Source organism: Sparus aurata, chromosome 20 (assembly GCF_900880675.1).
Source record: "Sparus aurata chromosome 20, fSpaAur1.1, whole genome shotgun sequence".
Classification (NCBI taxonomy): domain Eukaryota; kingdom Metazoa; phylum Chordata; class Actinopteri; order Spariformes; family Sparidae; genus Sparus; species Sparus aurata.
In genome coordinates, this window is record NC_044206.1 from 21,613,879 (window position 1) to 21,629,884 (window position 16,006).

The 16,006-nt window shown below is 44.8% G+C and overlaps 1 protein-coding gene across 20 annotated transcripts in view; it reads right to left on the reverse strand.

Annotated features, from left to right (window-relative positions):
• Positions 1 to 15,355, reverse strand: part of LOC115571823 (microtubule-associated protein tau) — a 32,529-nt gene extending 17,174 nt beyond the window's left edge. For 4 of the 20 annotated variants that reach the window (XM_030401453.1, XM_030401452.1, XM_030401443.1 and 1 more), the window contains exons 1-4: positions 8,964 to 9,336; positions 5,921 to 6,050; positions 1,608 to 1,700; positions 861 to 944 (exon numbers count right to left, since the gene is read on the reverse strand). In XM_030401453.1, coding sequence (XP_030257313.1) covers positions 861 to 944; positions 1,608 to 1,700; positions 5,921 to 6,050; positions 8,964 to 9,056 — 400 coding nt within the window. In that variant the 5' untranslated portion in view covers positions 9,057 to 9,336. Of the gene's footprint in view, positions 1 to 860; positions 945 to 1,607; positions 1,701 to 5,920; positions 6,051 to 8,963; positions 9,349 to 15,197 lie in introns of those variants that run through there. The other 16 variants (XM_030401442.1, XM_030401441.1, XM_030401457.1 and 13 more) reach the window with 13 other exon arrangements.
• Positions 15,356 to 16,006: the final 651 nt, after the last annotated feature.

The window sequence follows — 16,006 nt, forward strand, 5'->3', positions numbered from 1 at the left end:
CTAAGCCGGCCGCTCCATGTGGTGCTTCAGCTGGTTTTAACATTATTCTGGCGTTCCCCCCTCGACTGGGAGCGCTGCATCTGTTCAACAGATCACAGGAGTCTTAAATCTGCCTGTGGTTTGGCCGTGCGCACCCCCCAAATTCTGAAATAGCCGGGATGTAACCGTCTTTTTTTTTTTTTTGTTTAAAAAAAGGACATGTTTTGAGTCTGCTTATGATCATGTTTCAGTTCTGAAAGGAGCAGAGCATTAACCATCAGAGCGAGCGTAAAGAAAGAAAAGAGAAGGGAAAAAAAAAAAAAGGAAATGAAGCCACAGAAAGAAAAAAAACAAACCACTCATTTCCAGTAAAGATGCTGAAAGAAACAGATTGTAAGCTTTAGTTCACACTCCAACACACCAGCAGCTTTGGTCTGCAAACTTAAAAAAGGCATAAATCAACATTTTGGGAAATGCACATATCCGATTTCTACCACCCCGAAGCTACAACCGAACAGAGAGTTAGCTTAGCTTAGCATAAATACTGGAAGCAGGGGGAGAGTGGATAAAGCTCTCGATTTAAAATGCAGGATGTTGGTAGCGTTGGGCACAGCTAGGCTAGCCATTTCCCCTCGTTTACAGTCTTTATGCTAAGCTAACCAGCTGCTGGCTGCATCTTCACATCCGCCACACAGTTTCAGCGAGTGGTATTGATTTTCTGTGCTAGCTCTCGGCAGAAAAGCGAACAAGCGCATCTCCCAACATGTCCAACTAATCTCTTAAAGATGCTCGGGAACCAAAAAAAAACAAAACAACTGAATGCACAAAGCAGCTGAAAAGAAGAGGAAAGAGCTGAAAGAGCTTGAAGGCCGGAGGCGTACCGAGCTGCCCCTCGTCTTCATGTGAGCCGCTCCCCGTTTCTGAGAGCTCGGCTTCGACGCCGCCCGTCTCTGCAGACGTCTCTGCTGCGGGATAAATGGACGTCGGGTCAGAAAAAAAAACCAGGCAGGGTTCATCTTTAAATCTAACCTCAGTGTGACGGGCTGTCCTCAGGTTGACTCAGCTAAATCGACCCCTCCTGACCTCGTGTTTGGGTCACTTGTGGTATTTCTCATGGTAGCTGTCTAGCGGATCAAGGGAGGCTTTTCAACCTGATGAGACCTCCAACTCCTCTACGCTTGTCACTCTCAGTATTTATGATCAAAGCATGCTCGACCCGGGCCGGAGCAGAGCCACTGTGGCTAATTCTCACAGGCACAGAGAGCCTTTATTTTCCACGTTAGTCAGCAATCTGTGGCACCGTGTTACAAGTGGTGACTCGAGGGGGATAATGGGCTCTTACAGCATTGTGTTCTGGTGATGGCATGGCTACCTCACCAGCGAATATCAGGCAGGTTTAAAGGAAATATTAGCACACAAGGAGGGAAACGAAAAATTAAAAAACCAAGGTGGGTTAGAGTTTAAAACTGTGAGGTGGAAACAAAACCAACAAAATCAAGATGTGTCCGATTTTTTCTCTGAAACAAAAGAAACGTTACTTGAGAAAAAGGATAAATTAAGTGATAATCTGCACACAAACGTAGACGTGCTAAATGAAGGGGTTAAGGGTCGGATGCAGGCGGGCGTACCGGGCGGCGCCTCGTCATCACAGTGGCTGCTCTCTGCTTCAGAGAGTTCAGACACAGATTTCACTCCGTTCTCACTGACTGCCGCCTCGTCCTCTGTGGATCAAAAGGTAAACTGGAGGTCAAGACTGCGGTTCACTGCGACAGACAGCGACGCTCATGTCCAGGTGAGCTGTGAATTGAAATGGTTAGAACCTCGACAAAAGACAGACAGTCACCTCTGATGCTTCAACTCACAGCAACAAACCACAAATACCTAAGACATGGACAATTAAAACAAATATAACACACTTTTTTTTTACATTTTGGGAGAGATTCATTGTGTTTTTAGAAAATAAACATGCACAAGAAAGAAACATTCAGAGACTTTCTTTGTTCATTTCAATTGAGAAAAATTAAAAGGAAGGAAAACACATTATTCATGTAATCATACGATATTACAAAGACAAAAAGAAATGAGATTTTGTCTGACAACAGCGCAGGATGTAAACATTACTGACACTCCTCGGTTGAATTGTAACGTTAGCTAGCGTAGTTAGCTTCATTGGCTAGCCTCTCGTCCTTCACGCGGTGTAACGCAAATAAAAAAAAATGTTCTACATGAAACCGCTCACAACAAGGTCTGTGGATTATCTCGAGTAACCAGGTCATGATCTTACGAGAGAGAATCACTTTTGAGTTTTCATTTTGCAATTTTGAGCACCTCAAGCCGACTGCCATCTAGTTTTATTATACAAGAGAGAAGACTTCTCTATAGCCGATAAACCCAAAATCAGCACGGGGGGGATGATATGAAAATTTAATGTCACGATTATCCAGATAACATTATGCAGAAAATCAGATTAAATATGTTTGTGGGAGGATCACAGGGGACAGGTTGAGGATTTTGAAATGACTGAGAAGATGTGGGCTCAAATTAAGATAATCTGGAAATCTATATCGGATGGCTAGTTAGCGAGCTGCACAGCTTTTTCAAGTCATTTGAGGAAATTTACACCAAAACAATCTGGATGGATAAACAACGCTTCAAGTAAAAGGGAAACATACATCTTTGACCTTTAAGTTCTATCATAAGACTAATTATAAGTCCTACAACAGTATATAAGTTCTCCTGTGTGGCCAAGAATCACATGACTTTCTAATTTGGGACTCAGATGTTAAAACTGCACATGTTCAGTCAAATAGAGAGTTGAAATGAAACCAGAACTTCGGCTCCTGGACTGAGATCGACCTCAGTCAATGTCCCGCTTCTTATGTTGAAGTAAGGACTGTAATGTTTTGAAAAACAGTCTAATATCCAAAAAGCCTGAGATGTTCTTGGGCTCAGCTACAGAAGTGAGTCCATCAGTTGCACTTAACTTCGACAGAAGTGGACAGACAGGACTTTTATAGCATCCGAGATTATTAACTGAGTAAAAAAAAAAAAAAAGAATTGAGAAAAGACGAGAGGTGTCGAGAGTTTCGGGTGTTTCTTCCTTCCACATGTAGTTTTTAAGTACGTTTTATCAAAAAACAAGATATTTTCTCAGTTGCTGAGCTTTTTAATTGATGATCCAACAGTTTCACGCGAGTCCTGGCAGTAGAAGTAGAAGTTTTGACTAATAAAATGACATATCATCACCATATTTAAGTTAATATCATCCATTTCTGTCTCTTCTTGCTCTGTTTTTGGTCTCCACCGACTGCTGAGGGTAAAATCTGACTCTTTAGCTGCTAAACGCTCCGACATGTTCACCAGCGAGTCTCTAACTCTTTCAGACTGCTGTTTGCTCGCGAGCAGAAGTAGACTAGCGGCTTTTTATAGCTTTAAATCTGAAAGCAACACTCTGAGTAGGAGTGAACCAAAACAGAAGACGAAACCATACGAAACTATCAAACTCTGAACAGCTAAAGGAAGTTGTGGGTTCATCACTACCGCCACATTATCATTTTAAACATCTCTAAAAATATAAATTACAGCCATTTCAACTCTGACTATGAGGACAGGAGTTAACGACATCAACTCTAAACCATAATTAACACCATTCTACATTGAAACTACAACCACACAACTAACTTCACACTACAAAAACTACACTTTCCACTACTTCTTCTACTCCAACAGATCAGATACTCACCCTGTGTTTCACCGTTGATTAATGAGCTGTTTACCTCTGCAGACGGACCTGACTCTGAGTGCTGCTGCTTCCTGTTTATACGTGACATGAGGGGAAGTGGAAACGGGGAGAATGACTGCACTAGTGAGGGCTGTAAACTGGGAAACGCTAGGCTACGCACTAATTGGCCATATGGTTCATTGGGACGAGAGGGAAGAGACTGGAACTGATTATTAGCTACACGCTGAACAATCTGTCCCCGCTGTTAATATTCATCTGAGCAAGACTGGAGCGGACAGACAACAAGATCTTCCCTTTTCACATCAATCAGCCATTAAAGACGTGGATTTTTATTTTTTTTTTCTGTGCCGCATTAAAAGCCCGATTGTTTCTGAGCTGAATTGGTAGCGTACAGTGACACAGGATGGAGACAGGGCTCGTTCTGATGGGGTCTGACCCAGATGCTGGATTACAGAGCACAGTGCAGCTGCAGTCGGGCACTCAGGGCCAGTCGAGCATGTCTTGTATCCATTATGTAAAGCGGGATTAAAACAAAGCACAGTAGAACCTCGCGAGCTCGGAGCTCTTTCCCCCAAATCTACACAGACTACAGCGACTTTCAGGAAACTGCTCATGGAGATATAAACCCTGCTGTTTGAGATCAGATAAGAACATATTCTGGGATTAAAGCGCTGACAGGAAGCGAGAGTGATCGACCTGTTGAACTTTAACCTGTAAGGTCCCACAATTGGGTCAGATGATTATTATCTCCCTTAAGCAGTGCATTAATATATAAACACATTAGTGCCTTTTAAAAAGGTGTCATTCGTAGAATATGACCAGAATTCAAAGATGGCTCCAAAAAAAAAGGGGGCAGTGCAACCTCAGCTGTAGCTAGCTTGTGTTAGCTAAGTGGCTCCTGGCTCAGTTAGCCGTGATTCTAGTTGGCATGCCGTCCACACATCCATCAATTTTCAACTTTAAACAGTGAGTGAGTGGCGCAGAGCTCAGATTTCATCTCAAAAGACGCTGTTGGAGCGGAGTGTTTCACTGATGACTGCACAAAACACACATTTATAATCTGATTCACTGATTTGGCTGCACTGGATCGAGTTTTATGGAGACAATGGTTTCTAGTTTTCTGTCTGAAGCTCTTGTTGCTAACTGCAGCTAACTGTCCCGCGTCCAAACACAAAGTCCAAGACCGACTGCAGCCAGCCTGATGAACCTGGTACCGAGCTGGTTCGGCTGCTGCAGGACCGTTACCGTTGGCTGGTTTGGACCTTCAGCTGACATTAGCGGTCCTGTTGCGCCAGGAGCCAAACCTGACAATAAAACAACCTTCGTACTGTTTTCCATTTTGTCAATTGGCAGCCGTCGGGCTCGGGTGCTTGATTTTGGCCGGTGCTGTGATCACATCATCAGCCGGGTTCACTCGAAGGTCCTGGTGATCCGGTTTCTCCCTACCTGATTGTACTGACTGGCAACACTGGAGGCAAATATCAGTCTGCCTTCAGATTCAGCTCGACTTTAAAAGGAAAATATCTCACAAACTGCGTCTTTACAGCTACATTAAACTGCTCATAAATGCTTAATATGGCGTCTACATGTTTATTTTCATTTGTATTGTTGTTCAGGTTGTTTTTGTTGTTGTTGCACATGAACAAACTATATTAAACCAGTTGTTATTTCTTTTGTTGAGCTGCAGTCTGCTCCAACAGGCTAATTTATACCAGAGAGATAAAACCTTGTCAATATCATCTGAATCTGTTGTTGTCTTGGAAACTCCACGAGCCCGACAATACGTGTTTATTAGTTCGAAACTAAAACATTACGTAACGTGTTTTTAATAGCTCACTGATTCACACGCCGGTGAGTGTGAGGCTCTGCATTGTCTGATGTCACGATAAGAAGATAATGAATGATGACATCGGGGATTATGTCACCTTGTCCAGGCGAGACAACAGCGCTGCGTGACAGAACTGAGCCCTGACAGAACAACCAAATCGATGCAGCAGGAGTGCTGACGGAGGAGCTCCTGCAACTTCTGCTGCATCACGGTGCGACGCGACTGAAAGGTGCAGCGTCGGCCAATCGAACACAATGTCGGATCCCGCCTGTCACTGCCTCTCACAAAGCTTCAGACTCATTTTCTATCTGTGAAAGTCGCCGTTTATCCTTACACACAAACAGAGGAAGTGTCTCTTTGGTTCGTCTGACCTTTCATTTTGGCGACTCCGTTCTCCTGGTGGTGCTGGTCGTTGATGGTCATGTTGGCTAAGGAGGAGCTCATGGTGTCTCCAGAGCTGTAGCTGTTGTTCACGTAGTCCATTGCCAGTCGCAGGTCAGGCTGCAAGAGTTCAATAAGCGAAGGTCAGGACAGATGTCACATAATGACCAAAAGCCTGGTTTTAAGATTTAAATGTAATGATGGCGTACTTCTCGGACACTTTGAACCCAGCCCGTCACCCTGAAATATAAACAGACACCGTGTCTGTGAAAAGCTGTTATTTATACATCCTGACGTTGGGTCGGTGCTTCAGGTTACAGCCCGACTGGTAAAAATAGTCCCTCCTGACCACGTGCACACTGTCCTGATGAGCTGCACTTCCTAAACAACCACCTCTGAACAAGTGCAGCGCTTGTGTTTCATGTACCGACACATGTCAGCACAGAACCGGCCGTCGTCGGGGAGTAATTAGTAGTAACTGGTATCCATTACAGGTGTGGAGTCAGAATATGTCGTCACATTACAGTTAATAATCAACATCTGAACATATTCTTAGGTTAATCATTTCCTGTCAGTGCAAAGACGTGAATTTGCGTCTATTCTCACTGGGTGATCTGAATGACTCGGCCGGGATGTTTGGTCAACAAGAGATTTGCGTCATCGGCGTGTTCGCGCAAAAATATTCTAGTGGATTACGAAAAAGTTGCATGTGGATGTTCGGCTGCAGAGCCAGACTGTCAGGAGGAGTAAACACCCAGAATCACGTCAGATTCTGCTCTGATCCGAAGCAGTTTACCGACGAGAAGAGAGCTCAGAGATTACTTTTTAAAAGTCGATCTATCTTCACTCCTGTTTATCACCCCGACTGCAGCAGCGATCCACGGATCACTGAAAAGGGCTTTGACACCAATACATAGTGTCAAGATTTCAAACCTGAGAAAATCTACAGGTGAGTTAGAGCTGTAATCTGTAAAACATGGCCAGAATATGAGGCTGTTTAGAAATAAAAATATAAGTAAGAATATTCTGCTCTCGGGAGTACAGGTGGTATTAGAACGTGGCTAACTGGTTAGCATGCTAACTTCCTTGGACGTCTTTGTCACCAACACTGTTGTTCTTTCACACTCTATTTATTTTTGGAACATTTTGAAATAAAAATGTTCCTGTATTTTACAAACTGCTCCTTTAATGTAACCACAGTCAGTCACTTAAAATGAAGTTCCTCCTGCACCATGTTGTTATTTATGTGTTTTCAAGAATTTAGCTGGTTTTAATTTGTATTTGTTTGACTTTCTCGTGTTATTGTCCATCTTAAAACTAATCAACAAGTCATAAATCTAAAAGTTGCACAACGTATTACATTTGTAGTTACGGGGTAGCTGGTAATCTGTGACCTGTTACTTTACAAAAGTAACATTTTACACACTGAATATTTCTGAACATTCATCCCGACCGGCTCCGTCAACCTGCAGCGGGATGTGAACTGCATCAAATCTCATAAAAAGAGGATTACATGTCAGATTAAAGCCGAGCCTCTGGTTACATCAGCACTTTTCACTTTGAATCATATTTCTTTCCACTGCCCTGTCTCACACACACACACACACACACACACACACACACAGAGGAGAGCTTATGGCGTAATCAGTGTCGCCATCCAAACTGCTCTTTACGTGTTTGTGTTGATGCAGATTTGTCGGCTGCTGGTCTTTATTTTCACCCTCACGCCCACTTTGGCTCGTAAACACTCGACCGGGCTTAATCTGTCGGAGGTTCTGCTGGACGCTGCCGCTCTGACACAAAGCACTGCGTTAGAAAATTTATGTTTCCCGTTTAATTTATTTAATTTAAAATGTCCAATCAATGATTCTGAAAAACAGATTTAAAAAAGGATTTGTTTGCGTTACTTCAGAGCTCAGCACTTCCTCCACACTGCAGCGATGTGACGGCACTCGATGCAATTGTCTCTTTACGAGCAGCAATGCCTCAACTGTTGCCGTGGTTACTCCACCCAATTAAAGCTCCTCTACAGGCTCACTTGGCTCAGCTATGTGACCTTCCCTCGGTGCACCTTCGTATCTCCTGACCTTGGCTCTTTAAACAGCGTTAACACATCACCTCCAACGGCATGAATGAGAGAAAGTGGCGACAGGATGAAGACAAACGACATCATAAAAGGACCAAAACATCCTCAGAGACCGAAATGTTCAGCCACAATGAATAGATTATTATTATTAGTACTATTCACAAACATTCTGCTGTTATATTGTGTTAATTTGGCCTCATGACCCAACACTTTATTCTGATTGAGAAAAAAAAATAACAGCAAATTTTTCTCTACATACGAACAACGTGGTGTAAATATCTAAAAGTCTTTCTCAAAAGTTTTGCATCAATATGCTGACGTCTTCCCCTAAAAATACAAAGATAGAAAGATTTCAAAATAGAGATAATTGTGTGTGTCATGCTGCCCTAAAGGTCGTTAATGTTAAAGGAGCAGTTCACCCAAAAATTAAATTTAAGTCATTCTCTGCTCACCAAGTTTAGTCACGCTAACACTTTTAGCTTAGCGGCGACAGATGCTTTTGTTATTTTACATTTTAAAATCAAGTCTCCATATCCTTTAGACCAAACACACACACACACACACACACACACACAGTCCTTACACACCAAATACTCACTAGAGCACCAAATATGTATTAATCCGCAGCTGAAAATAGTCCCCAACAAATGCACAATTTCACCCAGTCTGAGAAACATTTGCTAAAAACTACAGTGTCTGAACCTTTTTTCAAAATAAAACTTTTGACACAATATATTTTTCTCATCTTGATATTTCACGTTAGCTCCTTCGCGTTTGCTCGTGTCGTTATTTTGCTCGAACCAATCAGCAGCAGCTCACGTCTCCCTTCCCGCCGACGTCACTTTCAGTCCACACAGCAGCGGCGATTGTTAGTAGCCGTTAACATCAATCACTTAACAAAATTGCCATTTTTTTAAAAGAGTTATTATCTCTCCAAGTCCACTTACAGCTGCATCGATCTCTTCCACGCTTGCCGACATTTTCGAGGTCTTGCCTTTCATAATTTTTCTGGCGCTGGTGCAGGAACACAACGTCCCCATTCTTAATAATACCCACAAAGCCCTGATCTGCTCTGTTGGTTTTCCAAACGGCCGTCAACACCGGACCCATCTGAATCAGTGATATAATCAGAGATGTAGGCAACGATTCAAAAGCTTCTGAGAGCCGCGGACGGGACGCTCAGACACTCCAACACATTGTTTGTGTGAGTCTTTTCCTTACAGTAAGTAAAAATATATGAAAAACCAGCCAAACTGCATTTAAAAAAACAAGGATATTATAAGTGACAGAGTGATGTTTGTGTGTCCCATTGAGGGCCTAATGAATAGTGGACTGTCAGTGCTCACACACAGCTCCGGGACAGAACCGCCATTGTGGCATTACACATGACAGAATCCAAACAAGAAGAAAAGCTGCACCCGCGCCAACAAAGAAGACAATCCCTCTGAGAAGCCGTTCGCTCTGCATCCGGGAGCTCAGACGGCTGGAGAGCAAACAAACTCGACGCCGATAAGAGCCGGATCCTTCGGCTGATACTGGTGTGTGCAGTACATTAGTCTACAGGAGAGAGAGGTGTAAATCTACTCTGTAAACACGAGAGCTTTTATTGTCTTTGTGTTTTCCAGACAGGACAAAACCCTCCCGATGATTCAACTCGCACACAAATTACACCTGCTGCAGAAAGGGAACGTGACAGCGCTCTTTGTCGCAGCTTCATGAGGGGGAAAAGTGCTCGTGGGTCTGCTGATGCAGCTCGTTCCTCTCAGGGTCGTGTGAAAATGTAATCTTGGCACAGGCCCCGGCCTCCGGAGCAAACGGGACGGCTCTGCAAGGAGCTCGGTCAACAGGGATGTTGACACAGCTCCAGGAGCTGCGAGCAGGCAGGCTGACGAGTCTGATGCAGCACAGAGGGGCGACATGTCGGCCTCTCCTGAGGGGAACTCCTCTGATTTTACACATAAATAGCAGTTTTGTAGTCAGGGAGGAAACTGAAGTATAAAATCATCCGTTAATCTGCAGGAGATAATGACCAGTTATCTCAGTTTGGGCTCAAGTCAGCAAACATTTAGGGAGAAACCTGCTGCTGCCTGACAGGTGTTGGCATTCAGGGTGTAGTGAAGAGCGTTTTTGGAGCTTGACCCACATCACCGACTAGAAATCAGGATATTCCAGCCTGTGCCGATTCATATTTGACCTCCTTTCTGAATGCGGTCCCTCGCGTGTCACTGAAGAACCGCTTTCAAAACAGCTACAAGAGGTTCACGTAAATGTTTTATGCAGAGTCCAACATGACGACTTCAGAACTGCTTGTTGTCTCACTAACAGTCAAAGATGTTCAGTCACATCTCAGAAACCGGAGAATCAGCTTGGTGTTTGTGCCTGAACCTGATGGCATTTATGTTTCTGTAAACCACAGATATGTTGCGCCTTTACGTTTCTTTACGTTACATTTTCTATTTCTGTTTTGTTGCAGCTCAGTGCGTTTGCTCTGGTCGGGTTTAGGCACACAAACCACTTTGTTAGGTTTAGGAAAACATCACAGTTTGGCTGCTTTGGTCGCCACGATCACAGATGGAGATGGCCCAAACTCCTGTCGTTAATAGCTGGTTTTGGTTTCCATGAGTAACGCCGGAAATGTCCCCAGCTCTCCTTAAACAAACACCCAGTTTTGGAAATGTCTCCTTAAGCGGCGGTCAGACAAAAACTCCGGTTGTCCGTTCAGCAGCTTCGTTGGCTTCTACACTATCAAACCGTGGACGTATCTGTGGTTTGCATGAAACATGAACTGCTAACATTAAATCCTGGAGTCTCGGCTGATGATGTGTTTTGTCAAAGTATCAATATGATCGGGTTTTTGTGTCTGAGACTGTTGATGGAAACAAGATGGCCATTTTTACCTTTCATCGTTAGCTGCAGCTCTCGATTCATCACCGACTCCACTAATGGTTTCAGCTCTAATTCACGACCTCATAAATATGCCGACCTCGGGGGGATACGGATGTTAAAACATGCAGGTTTTAATGTAGAAAGATAGCGTAGCGCAGAACGTGTCTTCACAGCGCATTTGGTCGAACGAGCGGCCGTAAAAACAAAAGATATTCAATTTACATCGACATTAAAACACAGAAAAGAAGCAAATCTTCACATTTAAGGTGCCGGAATCAGAGAATATTCATCATTTTTGCTTGATGATGACTCAAAATTGTCGATTCTTTCGATTCTATTGGTCTAATTGATCCACCATCGACTCGTTTGGGCACTAAAATGGACCAAACCCAAAACCAAAAAGGCGTTGGTCTGATTCCGTGTCTCGTCCCGCCGGCTCACCAGCGCTGCTTGTAGCTCAGCTGAGAGACGAGGATGCTGCTCTCATGCTTGATTGCTTCTGTATCTCTGACCTACTTTCCTCATCGTTCCCTCTCTCCCTCTCTCTCTCTCTCTCTCTCTTTCTGCTCTCGCTCAGCCTTTCAGCAGCCACACACTGACTGACTCTACCTTTCCTCTAATGTGGGCCCGGCCCTGCAGTGGAAGCGGTGCTGAAAGGTGGAGCCCGCTTTTCCATTTTGCCCTCCATCTCCACGTGGCCTCCTGCTCAGCCTTCAGCGGCCCGCAGTCACATCTTCCACCTTTTGTTTTCATTCCTGCAGGATGTTAAAAACCACACCCTGCCACCTCTCCGCTCATCCTCCCTCCACTTTTAAAGCCTCTTATAAAAAAACAAAAGACATCTGTTACATAATCAAAGCCAGAGTTTGCAGAAGAGCGAAGAGACACAACACGACGTCTTTTTTGGCTCCGCGCTCTCGCAGCGTGGAGGGTTTTTCTTCTGGTGTCGTCACGGTGCAGCTGCTGCAGGTTTCAGTGTGTACACAACCCCGACCCGGAGCTGCACACTCGCTCACACACACACGCAGACACACAAGCGCTCTATCGGCATGGTGCCAATTAACCGCGTTGAAGAATGCAGTTTAAAGCCCGCTGAGGCATTTTTTTTCCTCTCCTCGATGCAACCGGAAGCTCGTCTGAGCGGCTTCTTCGACGGCTCCGACTCACTTATCTCGTCTTCTTCTCGTTGAATAAACGAGTCTGGGGATCAATCTGTCTTCACAATCTGTTATTTAAATGTAAAGAGCAGCGATAAACTTGTTAAAGAGCGACGAATCCCTTCACATTGCCTCGTTTGTGTGTTCAGAACCGAAACATACTTTGTTTAAACTCACTCCCTGCAGATTAATCAGCTAATTGTTTCATACGTCGTTGTCAGACGCAGTAAATCTGACTGCAGAGGAGTCATTCCAGTGATGCCGGTTCTGCAGCCTCAGCTCGTCGGGCGGCTCCTTCCTAAATGAGGCCCGGCGGTGTGATTGGATGCGGTCACCTTTGGACTCGCGCCACCTCGCAGGCCTCAGTGTTTCTGCTAAATGGAGCACTTCAAACTTCACCGTGGATTAATTTCATAATCTGTGGCCCATCGCTCAGAGGATGGATCGTTTCAGTGAAGCTGCGGTTTTGTTCAAACGTGGCCATCTTGTCGTTTTTTGGGGGATTTCCCTTCAACTGACTAGATGAGCGATCGAGAATCTGTGGCGAGGACGTTTGAGCGCGGTAATCCAATTCAGCGTATCAGATCTTGTTGTGGACGGGTCGATTAAAGTCTCGGGCCGGTTTCCAACAGCGTCTCTGGTGCTTTCAGAGTCTTTCAACATTAATGAAGACAGAGAGGAGAGAGAGAAGTGCTTCCTGTCTGAGCAGAGAAACGCTGGAAACTACAAACTGACAAACCAGACAAAAATTTAATCAACGCTTCATGTTGGAGCTTCTAGTTTGTAGCAGACCGATCTGGCCCGGTGGTCACTCGTGGTACTGCAGCAAAAATAATTCCCCCACAGACCGCCGTTATAACAAAGACGTCTCTACAACTGTTGACACCAAGAACCTCAAACAAGGTCGATTATGGATCATTCTATCGTGCATTTTGCATCCGTGGAGGTTTTATATTTGTAAAACTTTCAATAAACTGAGAGAATGAATCTGTGACGTCATCAAAGTGTCTACAGGCGTATGCGCTATGCGAGCGACTCTCACTGGTTTGAACGGACGCCATCTTTGCATCTGGTACTTAGTTATTCTGTATGAATCTCGGCCATCGACCTGCTCATGGATCCACCTCTTCTCTCAGGCTACAAAGTGCAGCCTGTGGAGGTGTGGAGGCTCATGGGAAATGATGCTAAACAACATGGCCGCCATACTAGCTGTGAGGTCGCTCCTTCATGGTAAAGACAAATTAAATTGTAATTTTCCTGATTTCATGGGAGCTCAGTTCCCATCGGCTCCCGCGTAACTTGAACCCTGACACGTAACCAAGGACGTTACGTTAAATCTGGACACGGCCTCGTTGACGGAGCGCCGTCTAAAAACGCTTCTGCATTCTTTTACAAAGTCTCTTTGGGTCGCAGTGCGTTACGTGACGATGTAATTACACTCGATAACGAACAAAACATGAGACAATAAAAACGGCTCAGGGTTAGGGTTAGACTGGACGGCTTCGGTATCGACTGCAGGACGTTTGGAGCGACACTGCTCTGCTGAGACACGTATAAAAACCGGATCTTGATGTTGGAAGAAGAGTGGGAAAGTCCGAGACTCGAAACTCGAGGAAATCAGACCGGAGACGTGTGTTCGTGTGGCGGACACCTTACCCAAACCGAACTACAAGGTCAGGTGTTTATTTGGGCGAACATGACGATGAAGGTCACCTGACTGTGTTACTAACGTCCACAGAAGTTACAGAGGAGGCCTGGCACAGTGTCTGATGCTGTTACTGACACAGGTTGATGAGACGGTGTTCATCAGCTCTCTGTCAGGGAGGAGTCTCCTTTCTCGAACAGGTTTGGAGACAGACCTCTGCAGAAAGTCTCTGCAAACACTGACAGAATGACACTGAGCTGTCTTTCATTCCTTTCACGCTCGGAATGGCTTCCACCACATGAGGATGGAGAGAGAGAGAGGAGGAGGAGGAGGAGAGGTGTGTCTGAGGCCGGACAGCCAACACAGCAGCGCGTTAAGCTCCATTGTTTGCGCGGTGAATGCACCTCCTCATGCACCTTTACTGAGGACCAGATCGTGTCCGCTGGCCCCGGGAAGGATTACCGAGGAGTCCATATGTGTCAGATAAGCAGCCCGGTTCAGTGCGGCGGTGCTTGTCTCCGCTGTTGATCACATGAAAAATGGGCTTGGCATTTGCGCACAGGCGCCGCATCATCCCGATCCCCTCCAGGATCAGCGCTCTGAATAATGCACGAATATGAATACAGAGGAAATCAATGAATCCGATACAGCACGGGGGGGTGGAGGAGGTGGAGGAGGTGGAGGTGTTTGTGCGCTGGATGCACGCTCATGTGAAATAATACAAAAAAAACATGTAGGGCCTTAAATGAAAGAGAGAAAAGAGCGAAAGATCCAGAAGAGGGAGGAAAAAAAAAAAGCCGTGAAGACACAAAGAGGAGAAGAGCTGCTGCTGCTCTGCTGGAGGGAATGTGAGAGGAATAACATCGAGCTGTCGTCCTCATGGGATCCTTTAATAATGAGATTATAAATATTCTGCCGGATTAGTCTGGTTACAGCGCGGCAAGGACGAGCTCCGTGCGGCTGAGGGGAGCAGGACCTGCTCCGGAGGAAGAGGAGGAGGAGGAGGAGGATGGAGACATTTTTGTTTTGTGTTTCAGCTGAATGAGGAGACAAACATGTCCTGATGCACCGAGGAGCCCGGAGGGGAACCGACGGCCGCAGCACGAAAACACGCTCCTGTGTTTGTTGGAGGATCGATGGGGATGAAGATGAAGATGAAGATGAAGATGAAGGATGAAGGATCGCGCACAATGAAAGTCTGATTCTAAAATAAATAAATAAATAAATAAACAATAAGCGGCTGTCTGCAGGAGGATCCGTGCACAGATCTGCTGTTAGGAGATGCGTTTCATTCATGTGCGTGTTATTTCTAAACGTGTAAACGCGCACAGGCCCAACCTCTCCCTCCTCATGCAAATACGATATTAAGTGACGAGACGAATGCCGATGCAGAAAATCGACGCTCGGCTCGCCGGAGCTCTGCGGGGAGGTGTCGGGGGGAGAAGCCGGAGGTCGGATCCGTCAGATATCAGAGAAATGTGCGGTTTTCTTACCTGAGTGCGGACAGCGGTGTTGTGTCTTCAGCGGCGGCGCTCACCGGGATCACACAGCCTCTCCTCGCAGTGCAGCGGCCGGCCAGAGGGGGGCGCTGCGGGGCGGAGCGCAGAGGAGAGACGGGCTGTCTGTCCTGCAATGCAACCTGTCTGATCAGAGAGGAGGAGGAGGAGGAGGAGGAGGAGGAGGAGGAGGAGGACAGAGAGGAGGAGGAGGAGGAGGACAGACAGACAGAGACGCTGAAATATGCATAAATGTCATTTCAGTTGACCTATATTTTACAATATCATTACATACATCCACCACTTAAGTGCAATAATTTAATTTAATTTAACTGCTAATTTCTGCTAATGTCATTTATCCACTGTATAAAAACAAAATGCCATATAGTCCATATTTCATCCTTATTTATCTATATTTATCCTCTATACTGTTCTCTACAGTTACATTTATCTTATTTGATTTTGTTTTCGTGAATTATATTTTCTTTTCTTTTATTCTTATCTCTACTTTATATATATTATATATATATATAGCTAAGAGTTTATTGTTTACTGTTTATTCTAAGAGTTTATTGTCTATTTATACTGTATTTTTATACCTCTCTATTTTCTGCTTGTAAGCTGCTGGAAATTCAATTTCCTTGCGGGAGTCATCCCAAAAGGATCAATAAAGAGAAGTCTAAGTCATATGACATTTATCCTGTCGTATATATTATATTATTGTTGTAAATATTCTAACTACTTTATCTATTTTTCATACTTGTCCATATTTTATATTTAATCATCAAACAAAGAGTTGCTGTCTG